Here is a 23,936-nt window from a genome sequence, read left to right as displayed (position 1 = left end):
CTGCTTGCAGCATTCAAAAGTGGCAACACCATGAACAGATGATTAATCAGGCTGAGAAGTGGTGAAGATAAACCAAGAAAGTCCTGTTGGATTGAAGACAGTCACATGACCAGAACATGTGTCCTCAACTCAAATATGAACAAAAATGAGTGATAAAAACCATTTGTCTTAATTAGTGACACAGCCTGGAGAAACAGTTCACCTTTTACACAAAGTTGAATTAGGCTAGACGTCACATGTCCTCTGGTGTTCCAGACTGAACAGGAACAACATTTACTGTCCAGCAGTTGGGTTAGCATCAGAGCTAAAGCTCAGAGTGACTGAAGTGTCCTCTACTTCACCAGGGGCACTCACTGACACTGAGGGATGTCTCGGAGGATCAGATAGAGAGTAAAGATGTTGATCTTTTTATCTTTGCTTGGGTCTGATCAGCTCTCCATGCTTCAGTCGCATTTCCTTCTCATGGTGCACCTGAATGAATAAATGTGACAATGTCGTCTGCCCATATTGGTTCTCAGCCCTGCACTTGTAGCTTCCCTTGTCCTCAGATCTGATGGGGCTGATGTGATGTTCACCAGGTCAAAAGCACCTGGGCATCATTCCTGAACAAGGTAAAGGTAGCTAAAGTAAGGATTTTTAGGAAACTACATGAGCTGCTAATGGTCAGATATTTTACTGTTGTATGTGGCGATTTTAACACGTATTTGGACAGAGGATAGAATATCTCAGCAACCACTGAAAATGACAGAAAAGAGCACTAATTAAAATGAGCGAAGTATGTGGTATGAAGGATGTTTAGAGTTTTACAACCAGCCAAGGTTGACTTCACGAGGTTTGACAACATAAACCGAATCCATGTCTCAAACATTCACCCTTTAGAATACAATACAAAAGTGTTAAACACTGATCACCTTACTATGGAAACACTCCTTCAGCTTGGCAAAAGTGAATATTAGCTGCCTAAAGGATCCCGATACCATAATAGACTTGAAGGAAATCAGCATAATAAAAGGACTCGGTGTACTGTACTCAGACTGATAGCTGCCTCTGGGAGATCATGAAGGACAGAATAAAATGATTCTTTAAGTTTCAATGTAGGCTGTTAAACCAAAAAATATAGAGAATGGAAAAATATGTAGACCTCCAAACAAAAGGGGATAAAACAGATGAAGACATCAATAACCTGGAAGACAATAAGACACAATTGGACAAAATGAATACAGTACGTCACACAGTCCGTGTCCTCAAGCTGGAGTCAGTGACAGCGACAGACCAGTAAACATAGGAAGTCTGATAAATATGCATAAAATAGAGAATAAATATATTGAGGCAGTTATAGGGGAGGATAGTCAGATGAGGAAAGTAAAAAGAAACTATTAAAGTCTGGGTTGAAAGAACATATCAAAAGATTGACATAAGGAGGAACTGGTTACATTTCTGGAACCGACTAACCTCCATGACGCCAACCTAAGCTCAATAGATGGAGAAATTACCATAGAGGAAGTTAAACAAGCAATTATACAGTCAAGCTCCTGGCCCAGATAGACTGCCCATAGAATTTTATATAAAATGCACAGCGGAAAGAGCAGATCTGTTGACTTCTGTGTATAACACAGGCATCAGGGAGGGAAAACTCCATAACTCCTTTTATCAGGGCATAATTACATTAATACATAAGAGGTAGTACTCAGACAATTATAGAGATGTAACACTTATGAACATAAAAATATTGGCTAAAATCATTATGAACAGACTTCATGATCCTTTAGAACAAATAGAAAAAGAACAAACATGCAATAAGAGGACGGCTAATGTAGGATAACTTAGGTGCAAAAAGAGAAATATTTCATCCTACAGATGAATCTTATTTTAAGTTTGGACCAAAAGAAAGCTTTTGGTTTTATCTCGAGAGTATTTATGGGAAGTTTTAAGGTATTATGGTTTGTTTTAAAAAAAATAAATAAAAAACCCAACCACCAAACGATTTTATAAATATAAAACTGCTGTATGCAAAATCAGTGCAAATCAACGTAAAGGGGGTTCTAACTGAAAATTTTGAAATACATCTGGTATCTGGTGCCCAAACTCAATCATGAGAAAACGGAGGGCATCTGGTTTGGTAAGGCGGATAACCAGCCACAATTAAACGAACAAATTAAACAATTAGAACCTTAGGGATAAAAATAAGCAATAAAGACAGCTACACTGATAACTGGGAAGCAAAGGTAAAGGAAATAAAAGAATTACACAAACAGGAAAACAAGTCATTTAGTTACAAAACAAATTGTAATTATTCATTTTAGCCAAACTTTTTAGCCATAATCTTCCTTCCCGAAGACCAAACCTTGATTAAAATAAAATAGCTATCAATTTTATCTGGGGAATCACGAGAGAAGTAACAAAAAAGAGAGGTTGTATACAAAAGAAAAAAAAAAAAGAGGGAGGCATGGGAGCAATGGTGACAATACTCACTCTGAGGACTCGAGCGCAGAGCTTTCAGGAAGTAACAGTCTTCATTCAAACTCAAAACGCCTCCAAGGAGGGGTGAAGCAAAAAAATAAAAATAAAAAACTAAACTAAAGAAATCCAAAAAAGGGGCAAAGCCAAACAAAACACACTCTCTTACGAGGATCAGACAAACAAAGGTTGTGATAGTCTCGAAGATTCTCGTGGCAATGAAGGACAAGCTGGTGATCATGACAAGGGACGCGATACACTGGCACAGGACCAAGGGAGACACAGACTATAAGCACGTGCGGGGTAATGGGGAACAGCTGGAAACAATCAGGAATCAGGGAAGACAATTGGACAGGTGACACATAAGGAAGAGTAAGTGGCCTGAAACAAGAGGAGAGTTAGTTTCAAAATAAAACAGGAAGTCACAAAACCAACATGGAGACTGGACAAAAAAGAGCCAACTTAACCCACAGGTGTGACAAATGGACCTGGGTTTAAAGTTGAAGATTGCCTACTGTAAAAACATTTCCTCAGGACTCTACAGAAAGGCTGTTTGGGTGGGAGAAATTCTTAGCTGGACTAAAAAGAGAGGGAGAGCAAGACAAGGGGTAACATGACCAATAAAGAAATATACATTAAAATAAGTGCTCACATGTATGGTGGCATCTTCTCCTACAAGCACCTGGATACCTCTGAGTATGATCAATGTATCAAGAACATATTCAATAAAAACCTCTCAGAAAATAAAAGGGACATATTGTGGCAAATATCAGTGTGGCGATTAGTGGTACGGGTAGTGGTTAAATGGAGCTGCTAAGTTAAAACCAAGTGTCCATTTGACAACTTACAGGAGGAGGAAACAATAGAACATTTATTGCTGGAGTGTCAGAGGTCCAGAGAGGTGTGGGACAAGATGTCTCAAATAGGTTTAAACATAAATATTAAAAGGAAATCAATATTTTTTGGAATATTCATGGAAGAATTGTCTGTACAACAACAAGAACTTTACTGGATGACCATCTGCACCACTGCAACAAAGTTGTGGAAAACAAGGTGTACGATGGTGACACAGCACACCTCTATATCTGACATAAAGAAGCGGAGGTCACTCGATGTTAGAACCATTATAATAAAGTTATCTCTTATTTGCTTTTACCTTGTTATATTCTTTATTCTTGTTATAGTGTTTCTCATTACTTAATGTTTCATATTATTTGTTAATGCTTAATGTTCATGACGCTTGATGTGTGAACTTCTCCTCTGGTCAAGGACGACAGAAATGCAGTTGCTGTAAGGAAGTGACAGGAGATAGAGCTGCAGGGCATGACACAGGAGGTGTTCTTTTACCGTAATCTGTCTGATATGGAAGCATGTGCTGTCAAATCAAATCAAATCAATCTTTATTTATATAGCGTCTTATACAATCAAAATTGTTTCAAGGCGCTTTCCAGAATCCTAGGGCCTAACCCCAGACAAGCAATAGTGGCAAGGAAAAACTCCCCTTTAACAGGAAGAAACCTTGAGCAGGAGGGGGACCCTCCTGTTGATGGCCGGCTGGGTAAAGAGAGAGGAGAGGAGAGGAGAGGAGAGAGAGGAGAGGAGAGGAGAGAGAGGAGAGGAGAGGAGAGGAGGAGAGGAGAGGAGAGGAGAGGAGAGGAGAGGAGAGGAGAGGAGAGGAGAGGAGAGGAGAGGAGAGGAGAGGAGAGGCACAGAAACACACACAAAAATACACTATACAACGGGTCAGCAGGGCCGGAGGTCATCATGCAGCTCCGAAGGCGGCGATACCTGTAAATGAAGGGGGGGGCGGGGGGGCAGAAAAACTACACAGGAATCAGCATAACTAGTCTGCTTGATGAGGAGGAGGAAAGGAGAGGAAAGCAGAGGAGAGGAGAGGAAACCATGACCCAGTGGGGTGACAGAGGCCTGTCAGGTGATCATGTTTCCGGAGCCCGGTAGCCTTGGCCTATAACAGCATAGCTAAGATGTGACCTAATGATTAGACGACCCCCTAAGTATGATAATTTGTCTATCTATGATAGTAACTAGAACTACAGAATTAGGAACAATAAGCTTTTTCAAAGAGGTAGGTTTTAAGTCTGATCTTAAAAGTAGCGATGGAGTCAGCCTCCCGTACCTGGACAGGGAGCTGGTTCCATAGCAGGGGGGCCTGGTAGCTAAATACTCGGCTCCCATTCTACTCCTAGAAACTCTGGGAACCACAAGTAGACCAGCATTCTGAGAGCGGAGCGGTCTATTGGGCTGGTAAGGTATCACTAGCTCCTCCAGGTAGGATGGAGCTAGGCCTCTGAGGACCTTGTAGGTCAAAAGAAGGGTTTTAAAAATTATTCTAAATTTAATGGGCAGCCAATGAAGCGACCCCATTACAGGAGTTATGTGATCTCTTTTGTCAATACCTGTCAGAACTCTGGCTGCAGCATTTTGGATCAACTGGAGGCTTCTTAAAGAGTTGTTTGGACACCCTGATAATAAAGAATTACAATAGTCCAGCCTAGAAGTAACAAAAGCATGAATTAACTTTTCAGGATCATGCCGCGTCAGTAGCTTCCTAATCTTTGTGATGTTCCTCAGGTGAAAAAAGGCACTTCTAGAGACTAATTTAATGTGTGAGTTGAAGGAGAGATTTTGATCAAAAGTTACTCCTAGATTCCTCACAGAGAGACTAGATGTTAATGAGATACCATCTAGAGTGATCATATGATCTAATCTATCCCTGAGAGGTTCAGGACCAAACACCATGAACTCAGTTTTTCCTGGGTTAAGGAGGAGGAAATTTGAAGACATCCAGGACTTTATGTCTTTAAGACAGATCTGGAGCTTCAATAACTTCTCTGTCTCCTCTGGTTTCATGGATAAATAAAGCTGAGTGTCATCAGCATAACAATGAAAATGTATCCCATGCTGCCGAATAATGTTCCCTAAGGGAAGCATTTACAAGGTGAAGAGGATTGGTCCAAGTACAGAACCTTGAGGAACTCCATGGCTAACCCTACTGTATGAGGAGGGAACACCATGGACATGAGCAAACTGGTATCTATCAGATAAATATGATCTAAACCAGTCTAGTGCTGTCCCTTTAATCCCAATCACATGTTCCAGTCTATGTAACAGGATGCTGTGATCAACTGTATCAAAAGCAGCACTGAGATCCAGCAGAACCAGCATAGAGACCAGTCCATGATCTGAAGCTATAAGAAGATCATTAGTGACTTTAAGAAGTGCTGTTTCTGTGCTGTGATGAGCTCTAAAGCCTGACTGAAACATCTCAAACAGGCTGTTTCTCTGCAGGTGCTCCAGTAACTGAGTCACCACCACCTTCTCAAGAACTTTAGAGATAAAAGGAAGGTTGGATATTGGCCTATAATTTGCTAATACGTCAGGATCCAGTGATGGTCTTTTAAGCAACGGCTTAATCACTGCCACCTTGTAGGACCGGGGGTAAAACATCCTTCAACAGGTGTGTTGGGATGGGATCTAAAAGACACTTGGTGGTCTTGGATTTCTGAATTAGCGAAGACGCCTCAGAAAAATATATAGGGCTGAAGGAGTTTAAGGGCTCATTGGAGAACCTGTATGTTCCCACAGTCAGCACATCTGGTGATGGTCCAGTTGTTGGGATGGCCTGGTTAGCCTTCTCTCTGATAGCTAGAACTTTATCAGTGAAGAAGCTCATGAAGTCTTCACCACTAAGGGAAGAAGGGATACGTGGATCTAAAACACTGTGACTCTTATTTAATGTGGCCACAGTGCTGAAAAGAAACCTGGGGTTGCTCTTATTTTCCTCAATTAAAGAAGAAAAATAAGCTGTTCTAGCCTTGCAGAGGGCCTTTTTGTAAACTAATAGACAGTCTTTCCAGGCTACATGATAGCTGTCTATTTTACAAGAATGCCACTTCCTTTCTAGTCTTCGCACTTTCTGCTTGAGGGTCCTGATATGTGAATTATACCAGGGGGCACACCTCCTCTGATTTACTATTTTCTTTTTCAGGGGGGTAACAGAATCAAGCGTGATTCTCAGTGAGGTTGCTGCACCTTCCGCAATAGAGTCAACCTCAGCAGGGCTAAGATTATAATGATTTATCCCTGGGGAAACACACAGTGGTCCTGGGATTAGCACAGGGATCGCTTCCTTAAACTTAGCTACAGCATTATCTGAACGACATCTGCTATAGTAAGACTGTGTTCTGAGCATAGAAGAATCATCACATTGATTTATTTTGTCTTACTGAGACCTGGCTTCAGGAGGAGGAGTATGTTAGCTTAAATGAATCTACTCCTCCTACCCATCTTAATTATTATATTCCTCGTGTTACTGGTCGAGGAGGGGGAGTGGCAGCAATCTATCACTCCAAGTTATTAATTAATCATAGACCAAAATATGGCTCCAGTTCATTTGAAAGCCTGACTCTTGGCATCACCCATCTGAACTGGAAGGCAGAAAAGCCACTTCTGTTTGTAGTTGTATATCGGCCCCCTGCTGGGCCACACTCAGAGTTCCTGTCTGAGTTCTCTGATTTCTTATCTGACTTGGTCCTAGGAACGGACAAAGTCATTATCATTGGAGACTTTAATATCCATGTAGACGTTGTAAATGACAGCTTTAGAAATGGCTTCATTACATTACTTGAGTCAGTTGGTTTCCTCCAGCAGATAAACCAACCAACTCATAGCTTCAACCACACCCTAGATCTAGTTCTGACTTATGGTGTTGAGGTAGAACATGTGTCAGTGTTCCCTCACAACCCACTCCTGTCAGACCATTCTTTGATCACTTTTACATTTATGATTAAGGATTCTTCTATGCTCAGAACACAGCTAATTCTAACCCTAACCCTACCCCTAACCGTAAATGTGCTGGGTTTTTGTAAAAGTTTGGAATGGATATTGGGGAGCAGGAAATTTTCCTCTCCTTGGTCTCAGATTTCCTTGTGAATTGTGTCTTGCACATGTCAGACATGTTCTACAATTATTTTTTTTTTAATAAGAATTAAATCCATAGGCTGTATAGTGCTGCTGTATCTGTCCTACTATCCCTCCTGTTGAGACATGTGTTACACCATGGCTCAATATAGCAGCCCATTTACACAGATTTTTTGGTAGGATAGATTTTCCTGCTGGTCATACATAGATGTCTTCTTTTCAGGTTGCTCATTTTTCTTTGATGAGCCGTCTACAAACAAAACAGTTTTAATTTTTGCTCCAGTTTTTAAAAGTTGTTCTTTTAAATCACTTCTACTTTTTGCAGTTTGTTCAGCTAATTCTTGGCAGTCATGTGGTTCTCCATCATCTATTTTGTGCCTGTTTTGTGCCTTTCCTATGTTTTTCCTATGGCTATGTCTCTCAACTTACTTTGTTCCAACTATATGTCTCTCATCTTACTTTGTTCCTGTCATTTCTCAGATAATTTATATTCTGCCTTGCGTTTGTCATGTTTCTCTTTCTTCTTCTTTGTCTGCAACTCCAGAATATCTGTAGTGCAGAGTTTGCCTGAAAAACTGAACTTTCTTCTCCACCTTTCCTGACTTATTTTCCCCGAACCTTCTGCATATCCAAGGTAGTTTTCTCTGTCAACTGGACTGGGTTTCTTCTCTTGAAGACGTTTCGCCTTCTATCCAGAAGGCTTCTTCAGTTCTGAAATCGCTGGGGAGAGAGCTTGAAAATATATTGCCTCTGTGGACCATTTGCATGCTAATGATCTGGGTGGTCACCTGAGAGTCCTTAGCAGGGTCGTTGGTCGGGTCGTTCACCTAGTTTCTGTTGAGGTGTCTCCCCTTTGTCTGCTGGATCACCAACGACCCTGCTAACGACTCTCAGGTGACCACCCAGATCATTAGCATGCAAATGGTCCACAGGGGCTATATATTTTCAAGCTCTCTCCCCAGCGATTTCAGAACTGAAGAAGCCTTCTGGATAGAAGGCAAAACGTCTTCAAGAGAAGAAACCCAGTCCAGTTGACAGAGAAAACTACCTTGGATACAATGACCTGGATGACTGAGAATTTACACAGACTGCATATCCTTCCACAAACTTTTCATCCCCCTCAAGTTCGACATCCCTTTTCTTGAACAACGGCATGTTGTACTATGTGGTCTCACAGAAAAGTTCTCTGGCACACAGTCAAAGGGAGGACACTAACATGGCCTTCTACTGTGCACTATCTGCACAGCGGTGTTAGTTTTAAGGGATGAAACCCGTCCTTTGTCCCCTGATCACCAGTACTTCGTTTTCTTATGAGCAAAATAATAAAACACAGGACTAGCAGAGTTCTCCTCTCAACTCTTTCAATGGCTTAGTCCTCCATTCACACACAAACACAATTTCCTATTTTCTTAACTTAATTATGGCTAAGTTGTAACCTACTTGATTATGGCTAAGTTTAACCAGGCCTCACCTCTGAGGCAACAATTTGTTGCGAGTTTAGCTGTCATCTCTGAGCCTTTGTTTGCTGTTACTTGTTGATGAGAATTGTCTTTATCTTGTTGTATGTGTTTTACCTTATGTTCCTGTCTTCTCTTAGAAGTTAGGCATGGTTGATTCATTAGTAAATGTAACAAGGATCAGAGACATTCCTTTCACAGGATTGTTGTTTGTTGTTCCATTGTTATCTCAGGAGCCAGTCAGGCTGGGGGTGTTAAACACCCATTATAAACGGGACATCATGGTGGGGTTGATGAACTTAATTGCATGAAGAATGGGAACATTGATATGGCCATCTGGGAAGATAATGGGGAAGAAGGACTGTACCAACACCAAATGGGACTGGAAGAAGAGGACGAGGTCATCCCAGCAGAGGAACTGGATTGGATTGTATGAACATTGAGAATTTGCATGTGTGTTTCTATAAAAGACTGGGCCAAGGAATAGTTAGGTTGTCAGACTTCATGCCCTGACAATTGACTCTGTTGTTGCTAGGGTTATGAACTGGCCCGGAGCTCTGTAATATTTGTATCTCGAATTGGTTCTATTGTTAAATACATTTTGAAATTGGCATTTTTCTTCTTGAAGTCTTCATTCAAAGAACACGCGGATTAGCAGCTACACATGAGAGGTATTGCGATCCAACATTGTCCCCATTTTTGCCGGATTAGGTTTTAACTTTTAGCTCTTCTTTTCTCTCTGTTTGTTGTTGTGGGGTTTTTTTTGTTTTTTTTTTTCATTTTACGAGTTAACCTTATCCTAATTTACAGGGTTTTTTGTTGTTTTTTTTAGATAAAGAATTTGGTCCAGTCTTGCACATAGGGTGACCTAAAACTGGGATGTTGATCTCAGTGGGGTGATAATTAATTATCCGTTGTGGTACTTCTCACTTCAACTCTTTCGAGTGGAGAGTCTTGCCTCTGCATCCACAAGGGCCTTATCACTTACTGTCCCACTGCTTTGGTATGATTGAAAATACCTAGTGGTATTTAACAATCCTTTCACACTCACAATCACTCTTTTGTATGATTTGTCGTGACTTAATTTCTTTTACTCGCGGCCAGGACTCCCTCGCCCTGCCTTAGTACTGACCTTAGTACTCTTTATTTACCTGTCATTGACTAGTATTCACAGGGTTTGTTTTTCATTGTGTCTTACAGAGGATTTTTGGGTTCCTCTCTCCCAAAACACTGCCTTAGTGTTTATCGCAATTTTACATTAAGTCCCCGACAATCATCACACACACACACTTTTGAATTCAAAACATGCTCACCACTGTTGGCTTTTCCTCCTGGATATCCGTCAACCGTCAGGGTCCAAGCAGGGAGCTGAAGCCCAGTTGCGGAAAGGGTATCTTAGGTCGCACCTAGGCGGCCTGCCGTGGCCACAGTCTTTCCTGAGGTTCAGCCTCACCCACTGGACCCTTCAGGTGTGTTGGAATCTGGCTCGAAGGACCAAAATGTTAGGTTCAAACAACCTAAAACATGAGAGAAACAAATGAGGCCTCAAGAGAAGAAACCCAGTCCAGCTGACATAGAAAACTACCTTGGATACAATGACCTGGATGATTGAGAATCTACACAGAAATGAGACAAAGACAACAGTTTGGAATTTTACTTGCAGCAAGGAGGATGGAGAGATGTGCTCAGTTACAGATCTCCAGCACGTCCTGAGGCACAACTTCCGCCATACTTCTTTTATTGAAATTAGGAGGTCCCTAGTTACACAGAAATCAAATGTGCCTAAAGGCAGGGGGAAACACAAGATAACAGGTCCCATACAAAGCAAAAGACTATAAATCATGGTGAGATTATACGTAGGTCTTTATTGATTTGATTAGCTTAGCTCGCACACAGCACAAAGGCTCTCCGCAAGGCTAGAACAGCTTATTTTTCTTCTTTAATTGAGGAAAATAAGAGCAACCCCAGGTTTCTTTTCAGCACTGTGGCCAAATTAACTAAGAGTCACAGTGTTTTAGATCCACGTATCCCTTCTTCCCTTAGTGGTGAAGACTTCATGAGCTTCTTCACTGATAAAGTTCTAGCTATCAGAGAGAAGGCTAACCAGGCCATCCCAACAACTGGACCATCACCAGATGTGCTGACTGTGGGAACATACAGGTTCTCCAATGAGCCCTTAAACTCCTTCAGCCCTATATATTTTTCTGAGGCGTCTTCGCTAATTCAGAAATCCAAGACCACCAAGTGTCTTTTAGATCCCATCCCAACACACCTGTTGAAGGATGTTTTACCCCCGGTCCTACAAGGTGGCAGTGATTAAGCCGTTGCTTAAAAGACCATCACTGGATCCTGACGTATTAGCAAATTATAGGCCAATATCCAACCTTCCTTTTATCTCTAAAGTTCTTGAGAAGGTGGTGGTGACTCAGTTACTGGAGCACCTGCAGAGAAACAGCCTGTTTGAGATGTTTCAGTCAGGCTTTAGAGCTCATCACAGCACAGAAACAGCACTTCTTAAAGTCACTAATGATCTTCTTATAGCTTCAGATCATGGACTGGTCTCTATGCTGGTTCTGCTGGATCTCAGTGCTGCTTTTGATACAGTTGATCACAGCATCCTGTTACATAGACTGGAACATGTGATTGGGATTAAAGGGACAGCACTAGACTGGTTTAGATCATATTTATCTGATAGATACCAGTTTGCTCATGTCCATGGTGTTCCCTCCTCATACAGTAGGGTTAGCCATGGAGTTCCTCAAGGTTCTGTACTTGGACCAATCCTCTTCACCTTGTAAATGCTTCCCTTAGGGAACATTATTCGGCAGCATGGGATACATTTTCATTGTTATGCTGATGACACTCAGCTTTATTTATCCATGAAACCAGAGGAGACAGAGAAGTTATTGAAGCTCCAGATCTGTCTTAAAGACATAAAGTCCTGGATGTCTTCAAATTTCCTCCTCCTTAACCCAGGAAAAACTGAGTTCATGGTGTTTGGTCCTGAACCTCTCAGGGATAGATTAGATCATATGACCACTCTAGATGGTATCTCATTAACATCTAGTCTCTCTGTGAGGAATCTAGGAGTAACTTTTGATCAAAATCTCTCCTTCAACTCACACATTAAATTAGTCTCTAGAAGTGCCTTTTTGTATGTGTTTGTGTGCTCTGTGCCTCTCCTCTCCTCTCCTCTCCTCTCCTCTCCTCTCTCCTCTCCTCTCCTCTCCTCTCCTCTCCATTCTATCCTCTACCTGTCCTCCCCCCTCTCCTCTGTCCTCCCTGCCATCAGCAGGAGGGTCCCCCTACACGAGCCTGGTCCTGCTCAAGGTTTCTTCCTGTTAAAGGGGAGTTTTTCCTTGCTTGTTGGGGGTTAGGCCCTGGGATTCTGGAAAGCGCCTTGAAACAATTTTGATTGTAAAGGACGCTATATAAATAAAGATTGATTTGATTTGATTTTCATTTGACAGGAGGAGGAGTAGCCTGGTGCTCTGATGATGGTGTAGAACAAACAGCCATCAAAGCCTCTAAACCTAACCTCAAAGACAGACAAGGAAGGTCACATGTCAAGCAGCTGCTACTGTTAAACCCATCAGGATCTTATTGTTGTCTTCCTGAAATTAAAATGAACAGTGACATTTTAATTTTCCACAATATCATCATTTATTGCTAGAAACGGGAAAGAGGACTATTATTTCAGTAATGAACAGTAAATGTTAATACTCTTGATATAACATCTACATCAACTACATTGTCTCTGCAAAACAGATTTGCATTATACTGTAAAAAAAAGTTCTGTGACTAAAAGATAATTTTCTGACACAAATTTCAGCAGAGTTCCTGCTCACTCTCCAGAGACAACAGCCTCTTAAAATAAGAATGCTGGTTTGACGGTTAAAAGGATTAAATTGGTCCTTATTCATCACGGTTTTATGTTGTTTTCATTCTGCCTATCAGCTACTGAATTTAAACCGACCAATCACGGACAAAACAACGGTGCTTACCACGCCTCTATACTAGAAACGACCAATGGGCGTGGAGGTGGGCGGACTCTAAAAATAACAGCAGAGGATTCAAAGCGAACATGGCTGCGGGGAAGGATGTCACAGAAAAAGCCAAAAATAGAAGGTAAGCTTGAATTAAGCCACCCTTTTTTAAATCGTATTGTATATTTCTAATGGTAATTAAATAGTTTTCAGTCAGTCAGTCATGAAGCCGAGGCGTTTGAAACATGCTAGAATTCGAGAATGACAACAACTCTTTCGTCTCGTTCTTTAACGCAAGAAGCTACACGCTAACATTACCCGCTAACCTGAGCAGTTTGGTTCTTCTGATGCAGTTGTCGCCGATAAATCCTCACAATTTTCACTCTTTAACATTGTTCTTGTGTTTGTTTAGCCCAGTTAGCTAAAACACAAAGGTTTGAAATCCAGCGGCGATCAGACAGGTCAAATAAGAACGTTTACCATTGAAGATGCGCTGAGGTGAAAGAATCAAGTTGACAATCATGGTGTCCTTTGCCCCTCGGTGTCCTCATTCATTGACTTACAAATGTCTGGTTGTAGTTCAGCCGTTCTGTTGTAATTCAGCAGAAGTCATCAAGGATGAGGGGCTGTTGGAAGAAACAGTTGTGACCAGTTTTGTGACTTCCTGTCTAGCTCTTCTACTGGCCCAGGTACTGTGGGCAGAATGCTGTGCACCCTGGACGGATCCCCGAGGGGCTGCTGTGCTGGTCGACCCGTGATCTTCAACCCCGATTTTTTTGTCGAGAAGCTCCGCCATGAGAACCCCGATGTCTTCCTGGAGCTGGTACTGAGTAACATCACTCGCCTCATTGACCTTCCCGGGGCCGAGTTTGCACAGCTACTGGGTGAAGAGGCTCCAAAGACCCCGACTGTTGGAAATGGGGGCTTTTTTCGTCCTTTCAACTTCCTTAAACGCAAAGGTAGAAAAATCCTTCCTGACTTCTAATGTAGTTCTCTCTGATGTGGAGAGTTGGGATGGAAATTTAATTAACAATTTCCTGGATTCAGCAAACTTTTGGGTGGTCTTTCAGCTCATAGCCCCGACGAACTATACAAACGTTGCTTCATTGTACTCCTATCATGGTCCATCATCAGTGATTAGTGGTTCTCCTCTCACAGATAAAGGCCTTGTCTTTGGCACCCTGCTGTCAGAAAGCTCCATCGCTCAGATCTACCAGCTCATACAGTTCCTCACCAGAAGTGAGCCGAACCTTCTCTATCATGACTTTAGTATGACTGATCGTCAGAACTGCGAGACCACTTGTAACTTTGGTGCTGTCCGCCTTTTCCCAGATCTGCATGTGGAGGGTCTGTTCCGGGTGCCGGGGAACATCATCCGGCAGCAGAGCCTGAAGGAGCTCCTCAACAGTGGCGCCAACGTAGATCTGGAGTCCGGAGACTTTCACCCCAATGACGCAGCCACCCTGCTTAAGAGCTTCCTGGGAGAGCTGTCAGAACCTCTGCTCACACACCGACACTTCCACGCACATCTGAAGATTGCCGGTAGGACCTTCTTCCTTCAGCAGTCATGCTCAGGAGCCTTCAGGTATCACAGTGTTCTGTCCTCCTGTTTCCTGTTGCAGACATGATGCTGTTGGATGAGCAGGGCAACAAGACCTCGGTCCCCAACAAGGAGCGTCAGATGGAGGCGCTGCAGCTGCTCCTGCTGCTGCTCCCTCAGGCCAACCGCTTGCTGCTCAAACTGCTGCTGGACCTGCTGCACCACACCGCCAAGCAGCAGGACAAGAACAAGATGTCCGCCTTCAACCTGGCGATCATGTTCGCTCCGCATGTCCTCTGGCCCAGACATGTATGATTCACCTCCTGCTTTCAGGGGCGGGGGTTCAATGGGCAACACAGGTGCTGCACAGGGACACACCTGGACACAATTTAGGGTTGAACTTCTCTGTCCTCTGTCCTGCCCTCTCCTGTTCTGCTGCAGATGAATGCTGTCGACCTGAAAGACAATCTGGACAAATTAAACAACAGCATGGCCTTCCTCATCAAGCACTCACATAAACTGTTTAAGGTGATTATTCATGCACGCACGCGCGTGCGCGCACACACACACACACACACACACACTCTCACTTATCTGTTGTGCTGTTTGTGCTTCAGGCTCCAGTTTATCTGTGTGATTATGCCAGACTTCATTACAGTGGGGTCAAAGGTCAGCAGGTCAAGGTAAGAACAAATCTCTCAGGAATTTTATTATCAGACAAAAAGACAGCAGAATAAACTTCAACACTCAACAAAAAGTGCCAGTTTTAGTCTTACTCTGACTTTAGAGCTTCTAAACAGCTGAATGCCTTGTGTGAGCTGTCTGCTGACACACTGGTCCTCCCTCAGGATGACAGTGAGTTGCTGGTGGCGAGCGGCTCTCCTGTTGGGCACCGAGTGATGAAGAGGACGGCGGGTCTGGGAACAGGTTCCCAGGAGCAGCACCAGTCTCCGGCCCAGATGTACACAGAAGAAGCTCTAAAGGAGCTCTTCAGACACGTCAACCACAACATGCCAGACTCCGCCAAGAAGAAGAAACTCGTCCGCCAGGTTCTGCTTGGATCCACTCAGCTGATCTGATGCGCTGCTCGTGTTGTCTGTTTCATCTCTTGGATTTTGCTTCTTCTGATGCAGTTAGTCAAAGAGACGACTGCAGGAACTCCACTCGGCCGCCATGCCAACAAGAAACACGCTCGCTCCCGCTCCTTTGGTGGTATCATCAAGGTAAGGCCCGTCCCTGGAGATGCAGCCTTCTGACTGTCTTGACATCCTGTTTAATGGTGCTCTGCTCACAGCGCAAAGCTCGCGGAGAGCAGCCGACAGCGGAGCGGCGGCTCAGAAACATCTCCCCTGACGGCGTCACCAGGAAAGCGGGGAAAGAGAATGTCTTGTCTCCAGCAGTAAGATGGTGACCTGTGTCACAAAGAGCCGGCTGTGCTGTTCAGTCTCTGATGGTGCTACTCGTATGTGCAGGCTACCAACCCAGTAAACCAGCCTGGGCCGTGGGAGGCGGAGCTTGTTAGGAAACAGACAGCTTTTACCTCCAACAGGCCAAAAGCGGCAAGTGTTTCAAAGGTACCTCATTATGTTCACAGGTTGATCAAATCTTTTGATACTAGTAATATGTTGCTACAAGCTGTGAAACAAAGAGCAAAATGATCCCGATGAACAGTAAGAATCTGGATCTAATCTGGTTCTTCTCAGCAGGGCTCTCTGCCTGTGGCCAGCAGCTGCTCCTGTCCTGCTCAGGTCTCGGTCTGAATGCTCCTCCTCTTCCTCTGCTGTGTTTTTCATCCTAGCTAGTCTGTTTTGAACTGTGACTAACCACCAGAAGCAGCTTTGGAACTGACCTGAACCAGAAAAATCCAAACCTTCATGTTGCCTGACAGATGATGGAAGGACAAGCGGTGGAATGGCGTCACCATCCAACGGAGTTTTAAAAATGTGTTTTAAAGTGTCACAACTGTCATAAAAAGTGTTTTTTTTCTCCTATTGTTTTGGGTTTCCCTGGTTCTGGATCTTGTTTTCATCTGTTTGCTGAATCAGAACCCTCTGAAAATACCTTTTTGTAGTGTGTGCATGTCTGTGTGCATATGTACGTGTGATGAGGTGTCAGGTTTAGTTTATGCTGTATCACTCGTCTGTCAGGTCACTTTATCTTTTAGAATTGTTGAGGTTAAAATGGGATCAGATTAATCTTCTCATGGCTTTTTTCAAGGGGGGACTGTTACAGAATTAGTTTATATTTTCTCTGATTTAAAGTTTAAATGTGAGGAAACCTGTTTGGGTGGAATGAGGAAGGTGTGTGCCTCACATTTTATCAAGTGTTCTGCTGGTGTTTTGGGTCCAGAACCACTGGGTTATGTTGTTGGATTGTTGTGGAGCCATGTGGAGCGGAGAGTCTGAGGGAAGTCAGAAAGCAGCCGGCCAGTAGATTATGAACCATCCAAACCATCAGCAGTCCAACAGCAGAATTGGTTCCAGCTATGATGCTTCATGGGGAGAAGGCGGGGCTTAAACTCATCCTGCAGCCTGCCAGCAGAGGGCACTTCAATGCCCTGCCTGAGGAAGCCTGGAGCTTTGAGCAGCTTTTACTTTGGTGGATTTGGTTCCTCCAGCTTCCTGTCAGCAGAGTGGAGAGGCACCAGTTCCTGAACAGAGCAGCTATTGGTGGTTTTTATCTGTCTAACTGATGTGAGCTGGTATAGATGGTGTTGTGGACGTTGTAATGGCAGTTTTGTTTGAAGTGGTTGAGCACGTGTGGAGTCACAGACATCAAGTAAAACCAGCAGAAAGCTCAAGTTTGGGATTTTTCCTGTTTTTGTTTTTCAATTATGTGGATCCCAGATCCATTAAGATGACGGTCAGGTATTTTTGTGACTTTTAAATGTGACACAACTCCTTCCTTTAGTTCTTTGCAAACATTACTGGAAAGACTTTGATTTTTGCTCTTTTGGGGAACAAAATGTTCTGTGATGTGTGCATATTTTCCTAATATTTTAATAGCTGTTAAACTCAAAAACAACTTTTTTTCAACTAAACAAAAATGTGAATAATTACTTTTAATATTTCAGCTGTTGCACTCAAAAACAGAACTTTTTTTTTTTTTTCGAACTAAATGAAAATGTGAATATTCACTTATTCCCTCTGAACTGTTTTAAATTATGTTGCAACTTTCTGTCCCTGTCTGGTTCAAACTGTGGTCACCATTTTTATTTTTGTATTTCAGTGTAAAATTATTTAAAATATTCATGGATTCCTGGCAGAGCGCTGTGGAATAAACCTTTTTTCCTAAAAGTCCTAAAGTGTTTCATATTTGGATTGCTTTTTGGGTGTAATGACTAATATAGTCCACTAAACGGAGATGTCCCACAGTATAGGGCAGTCGCGACTCAGGCCAGGAGGGCCTGGACTCAGTCCTGAGTCCAGCCGGGTTTTCTGTCCATCCAGGCAGAAGTAGGACAGAAAGTCCGGTCGGATTCTACCGTTGAGGACCGGGTTTTGACAACCCTGGAAAGTTTTAAATAACTTTTGAACTCTATTCCTGTTCTCCAGGAAGGTCAGAGGTCATATGCAGCCTGTTCTGTTGTTGCATGATGGAAACTATAACTTCAACTGTTTATTAATTGTAAAATGAATTTAAAGTAGATTTAAGCGCCATCATTTTACATGCAAACTGTCAGTGTAATGTTGTTGTCCAACAGAGGTACACACCAATCAATAAATTGGTTCCAGAGACAAAGCAACTGCTTTAGCTAACAGAAATGCTGATTCAAAGTAAATCAAAGATGTTCTGTTGCGCTCAGATGCTTTACTGTCAGACGGATGTGGCTGTGAACTGTTTAAAAATCAATCATCCACACCTAAACGTTATGTTTTTGCTCCGCTTCTCCAGAAATCAATTCAGACGTCTGGACCCCACCCCCCCCGCCCCCAACAAAGCTATTATGGGCCAAGAAAGGAAGGGTCCTCTCCCCCCATGGAGATGTCCACATGTTGTCTCTTCCTTTGTTGCAGCTCTTTACCGTTGAAGCACAGACGCCTGCGGCCAATTTGTTTTCCATCACTTCTGAGGACAGCTGGTTAAATGAACCCCACACTCTGAGGCCATGCACAATAACACCCCTACCCCCAAACACATGTCATTGTCATCATCACACAAATGTTCAATTAGATCTGTTTGCGGGAAACTGTAATGAAACTGGACAAACACTTTAAAAATCAGATGTGACAGAAAATTGTGTTTCTAAACCTCAACATCTATGATGTTGTGTTACTATGACCTTCAGACCCACTTCACAACCACTAAATGCTAAATGAATTAGCTGCAGGTACACGATGCCATTAATGTGGAACTGATGTAATGTCCGCTCTCACCTATAGGTGGCTCAACAAGGGAACCTCTGGAACGCTTCTGTAGCGCTGTGGGCGGGTCTAAACCCCGAGTCTAGCGAGGCAGACTTCTCTATACTTGGGAGGTCCTGTGGGGTGCATACTGTATGTGAAGGGAATTAGCTAGAACCAGGAAATCTTTACTGTGAGAAAGGAGCCACTGCTCAACAGCAAGGAGGCGGAGTCTTGAATTTTTCTCAGCTTCCATCACATAAGGACTCCAATGGTCTTCTCTGTCCTTAATCAGATGATCTTTGAAAGATCAAAGCAGAGTTTGAGTGAATACTGGAGTAGCTGGTGGTATTCTAGCTATTCCAGTCTCGCTAGAAACATCCCGGTGTAATACTAAATTTACGACCCCATGCTGTCCCTCCTCCCCTCCGCGCTGTCTTTATTTCACTCATTTATTTTCTGTTTCTGTCCTCAGATTTTTACTTCCCTCAGGCGGATACTTCAGAGTGATCACGATTTCCTCCCCCCTCCTCTTCCCTTCTCTTTCCCTCCTTCTCTCTCTTCTCATCATATCCATGCAGCCTTGGGCACTTTCTTCTCTCCCCAGGAGAGGAAAGTGCATGTGGGCGAGCGAGATAGACAGATATATAGAGAAAGGGCTGCTATCAGTGGAGGTGGCTGCTCCTCATGCTGCAGCTCCTCGTGTGAGTGTGTGGGAGGGAGGGAGGGAGGAGTCTTTCTGCTGTTATTTGTTAAGGCTTTTGATGGATGAGTGGTGTGTGAGAGAGTGTGTGTGCGTGCGCAGAGTGAGTGAGGGAGTCCCTCCCGTCTTTTCATTTAGTGGCTCACTGTTCGGTGCACAATGACTCAATGAAAAGTGGAGGGGAGAGGCACATGCACACACTCACACACACCAACAGTAAGGCTGCAGGAGAGACAACAGACACAGAGAGGAATAGGAGCGAGTGTGAGGCAGCTCTGAGAAGCAGAGGAGGGTCCTGGTTAAGAGCCACGTTAGACTCAGGTGCTGTTGAAGTTCACCTGGATGTAGCACCAGTCTCCTTGGCGCACCTTTAGTGTTTTCCTCCACTTTTGCCAGTTGACACCGGCGCCGTCGTCCACCAGGAGCATCGTTGGCTGCAGGACAGAGCAGGATGCTTGCTGCAGGTTTAGACAGAAGCCTGGGCTGGGCTCCATGGCTGATGTTGGTGTGGGCTATGGTACTATTGTTGATGCCATGGGGCGGCGGCGTGGACGCATGCCCCTCTCCCTGCAGCTGTCTGGGAAACACGGTGGACTGCCATGGCCGCGGGATCTACGTTGTACCCAAAAACATCCCCAGAGGGACCGAGAGGCTGTGAGTAATGATCTGTGTGTGTGTGTTCAAGCGCTCTATACTGGTAAGGACCAGAGACTGGCATCACTAAAAAACAGATATGAAAGACATTTAAAAAGCATTTGCATCAATGTGGCTGGAAGATAAAGAGAAAGTCATTAAAATAATAATTGATAACTGTCACAGGTTTGTCTCTGATGACGTCACACATTTATCAGATGTTAAAACATCATCTTCATCATCAACAGGATTAACGAGGAGCTTTAGGAATGGCTCGAGCGTGTGCAGACACAAACGCACACACACAAACACACACTCTCTCTCGCTCTGACTGTGTCCCGTCACATCTCACACGTTTCTCTGGCCTCTGACACAGTTGCAGGGATTCCTCTGAAGTTGCTCCTCTTCCACACTGTCAGGATTGGGAGTGTTTACATCAGCTGTTGTTTAAGGTGTGAATGAAACGTGTTTGATGCTGTGCACTGTCTTGCCTCTCCTGCTTTTGCTGGGACTGGCTGGCACACTGGAACGAGCAGGGGTCAACACTGGCAAACATACTGGAGATATTTGTGTCTTCTTTGGGACAGCTGGTGTTGAGAGGCTTTAGAGGGAATATTGCACATTTAACTCTTAATTTTCTGTCACTGGTGTGAGCCTAAAGCTGCAGCTCAGCCTGTTGGGCAGTTGATCTGTGGTAAAACACTTGTAGTAAAATTCCATCACTATTTTTCCAACCGTCTCTACAACCACACTCTGGACAGGAAGTGCAGCTGAGGAAAAAAACCTTCTTTTTCCTCAACAGCCACTGTAGCTGTTCTGACATCCTCAGTTTTGAGGATAGGTGTCACCTATCTTCCACCAAATATCTTGAATATTACCCATGATGCCTTTAATCCAGACGGGAAAACTTGCACAGGTGGTTTTGTTTAGAAAGTTTGGGATTTTTCTTACAAACGAAGAATTCCACCAGCCATAGGTGATCGCCGCCACTCGTGCCAACACTCCCAGTTCCCCACTGGTGTGCCAAAACACACTCCAGAAGTGTCGCCCCATGTCTTTCCTTTCTTCTCAGAATGAATCTGATCCAAGTCTATTTTTGACAGAAGCTGCATCAGACAAGTCTTGCATGAATGCCAGATCATAGATTTTCAAAATAAAGCAGACTCCAGGTCCTCTTTTACATTTGAAAATGGAGATGTTCTATGCTGAACTGGGCCAGCTGGGTGCTTTAGAAAACTTCCTAATTAAAGAACTGATGAATTCTGAGGAATGTTTTTACTGAGGCACAAACGTATTGCAGTACCAGTCACTTCCACCAGAAGCGCCATTCTGGTGGGAATCGGTTCGTCCTGAACCCGTTTACATGCTTTTCTTTATTAAACACGATGCAAAATAATCTAAAATAATGTGCTGGGGTGGACGTAAAACAGGAACCACTTCTCTCAGCTGGAGCGCAGCGGTGTGTGTGGTTGTTGTATGGAACCTGTACATATTGGTATCTGGTGTGTGCGGTTATTTCAGGTTCTAAAGTGCATGTGTGTGAATAATTGATAAGTGTTGGGGATGTCTGGCCAGCACAGATACATTATCCGTCCTGCGCTCATGTTCACTGTAGCATGGAGGATGTTTGATGGTTTGATGGGGGTCTGAGCCCTCTGGCCGATGCCAAATGGCCCAGAAGTAAGTGTGAGACCCACTTACCCACAGTGTGAGAAGCTGACGGACCCTTGCAGATGCTAATGGCTCACCTGACGTGATGTTTGAATATTTTCTCTGAACACGGGCAGGAAACTGGAAACCTTGCCACTCGTCTGTTTCAGAGCCAACAAGTCTTGACCCTGCTGGCACTTCAGGTGTGTTTGGGGTGGAAACGTGTTTTGCCCGAATCAGTTTGAATTGATTTGTTTTCTCCATTTTTTTCTGAATCCGTGACTCACCTGAGTCTTTCTGTCACGGCTGCATGTTTGGAGGGGCGGAGCCTCCTGGAAGGTCATCCAGAATTCACAGTGTTCCTGCACCCATTGATATAAATGCTGGAGGGTTTATGCTTAGAAGAACACAATGTTGTAATTACAGTTCTGGTTGTGTCCCAGACCGACGTGCTTGGAGTCAGAGCTGTGTGCAGATTTAATTTTCCCCTCCAAAACAAATAATTGTGTGGTCAGGGTGCCTTCTGGGGTCCAATGGAACCAGTCTCGTGCCAGAGTTGCCGTGGTAACCGCAGCTCATATGTTTGCTCTGTTTCACCTTTACCACCCCACAAAGTCACGCAGAGTTGGGTCACCCCAGAACCAGCAGGTAGCCTGGGTTCCTGCTCCTCCACCCACAACAGTGCCTGTCAAGTGCTTGTTTGTTCCTCTGATGTTCACAATAACGTAAACCAGGCAGCTGCAAGACGTCACTGCCAGTGGCAGCTCTGTTTCCCAGAATCCTCTCTGAGCCAGCTTCAAAACCAGCCGCTCAACTTTTCTTAGATGACTTCTTCATCAGGAAGTGTTTCCAGTATCACCTCAGTGTGATATTCAGGGTCGAAAATGAACATTCCTCCAAACCTCAAGATCCACGCAGTGAACTGCCGGCAGAGACTAGAGCTGTTGTACCAGTCTGACCTTTGACCTCTCCTAGCTGTCCTCCTAGAGTCTCTCTGCCTCCATCAGACCTCATTAGGCTGCTATTTGTTATTAGCCTTGTTGCCCAATTAGCATGTAAAATGATAGTGGAGTGTATGTGCATGTGTACCTATGTGTGTGTGTGTGTGACTGTGAGTGCATGTAAGAGATAATATGTGTGGACAGTATTCCCTGTGAGACAGGCGGTAACAAGAGGGTCATTTACAAGGTGACTCCGACAGTTAAACTAAATACCCCCTCCTCCTTAGATTGTCATGGCAACACTCAAAAATGAATACCTCAGTGGGCCCTAATGTACAGGAAAAGAGGTGTGTGTGTGTGTGTGTGTGTGTCTGTGTGTGTGTGTGTAGGACTCTTCTCTTGCTAGACTACATGAGCTCATTATAATTTAGTTTTCCCAAGAAGCTAAGATAAACAAAAAATAGCTCTTCAGGTAGCTTTGGCTTCTGTTTCCAGGGAGACTAATTTGTCTGGATAGAATACTACAGACAGGATTGTTTCCTGTTGATTTTTATTCTACATTTCCAGTAACTTCTGTTCATTCTGGTGTCTGTGTAGATTCTCAATCATCCAGGTCATTGTATCCAAGGTAGTTTTCTATGTTGACTGGACTGGGTTTCTTCTCTTGAAGACGTTTTCGCCTTCTATCCAGAAGGCTTCTTCAGTTCATTCTGGTATAATTTATTTCTTCTTGCACCACTTGACAGTCCAGTCATAACTTTACTCCTTTTCTGCCTTCATACAGATGAAAGTTTTGTCAGTGAGCTCCTGAGAACAAATTGCTCAATGTTGTTGGAAGAATTACATTGTGATTGCATGAATCTTGTGTAAAGTAACCTTGGATCATCCTGCCCAATCATGCCTGTAACAACATAATTCACCCTCATGCTAATGCTGATGACTTCGGCTAATAATTTTTTGGCTAATGATTTTAAGTGGAAACTGTTTCTGACTAAAGTTGCCAGTTGTTTCCTATCAGTTGCTCATTGACAACGTCAGTTTTGGGCTGCCTCAGTCTGATTTTGCTGCCTCCACAGAACAGCCAGCAGGGTTTAATCCCAACACTAACTGTGCTGCAGGTGTTTGAGTGGAAGCATTTTGAGATGGAGCCAAAATCTGTCAGCGTGTGTTTATGAGTGTAGGAGAGATGAGGACGAGGACGAGGTCTGCGATGGTTCCATCGCAACAGCACATCTTTGTTCCTGTGTGTGTCTGTGTGTGTGTGCAGCTGCCAGGGTTGTGTTCA

At 43.7% G+C, this 23,936-nt stretch overlaps 2 protein-coding genes and 1 long non-coding RNA gene across 5 annotated transcripts in view; 2 read left to right on the top strand and 1 right to left on the bottom strand.

Moving 5' to 3' along the window:
* Positions 1-6,349: 6,349 nt before the first annotated feature.
* LOC130527563 (uncharacterized) lies at positions 6,350-8,778 on the bottom strand. Its single transcript, XR_008951065.1, has 3 exons — positions 8,275-8,778; positions 8,017-8,130; positions 6,350-6,607 (listed from the first exon to the last, which is right to left on the bottom strand). It is a non-coding gene; the product is annotated as an uncharacterized LOC130527563 (long non-coding RNA).
* A 4,046-nt stretch (positions 8,779-12,824) lies between these two features.
* Positions 12,825-17,685, top strand: arhgap19 (Rho GTPase activating protein 19). Of its 3 annotated transcripts, none has more exons than XM_057036008.1 (12): positions 12,825-12,983; positions 13,514-13,800; positions 14,000-14,080; positions 14,174-14,383; positions 14,464-14,690; positions 14,823-14,909; positions 14,999-15,064; positions 15,230-15,430; positions 15,515-15,604; positions 15,676-15,780; positions 15,854-15,955; positions 16,180-17,685. In XM_057036008.1, exons 1-12 carry the CDS (start codon positions 12,940-12,942, stop codon positions 16,198-16,200), a joined length of 1,521 nt encoding a protein of 506 aa, XP_056891988.1. In that variant the 5' UTR covers positions 12,825-12,939; the 3' UTR covers positions 16,201-17,685. The 3 variants fall into 3 exon arrangements, with proteins under 3 accessions (XP_056891988.1, XP_056891987.1, XP_056891986.1); XM_057036007.1 differs by having other exon boundaries at positions 16,088-17,685; XM_057036006.1 differs by having other exon boundaries at positions 16,085-17,685.
* Positions 17,686-19,522: 1,837 nt separating this feature from the next.
* slit1b (slit homolog 1b (Drosophila)) overlaps positions 19,523-23,936 on the top strand; it is a 27,679-nt gene continuing 23,265 nt past the window's right edge. The window contains exon 1 of the mRNA XM_057035818.1: positions 19,523-20,081. Within this exon, the coding sequence (XP_056891798.1) occupies positions 19,879-20,081 (203 nt within the window). The 5' untranslated portion in view covers positions 19,523-19,878. The remainder of the gene's footprint in view (positions 20,082-23,936) is intronic.

This window comes from Takifugu flavidus, chromosome 6 (genome assembly GCF_003711565.1).
Source record: "Takifugu flavidus isolate HTHZ2018 chromosome 6, ASM371156v2, whole genome shotgun sequence".
Lineage (NCBI taxonomy): Eukaryota > Metazoa > Chordata > Actinopteri > Tetraodontiformes > Tetraodontidae > Takifugu > Takifugu flavidus.
Note: the sequence above shows the minus strand (reverse complement) of the source record. Positions and strands in the feature narration are given on the sequence as shown.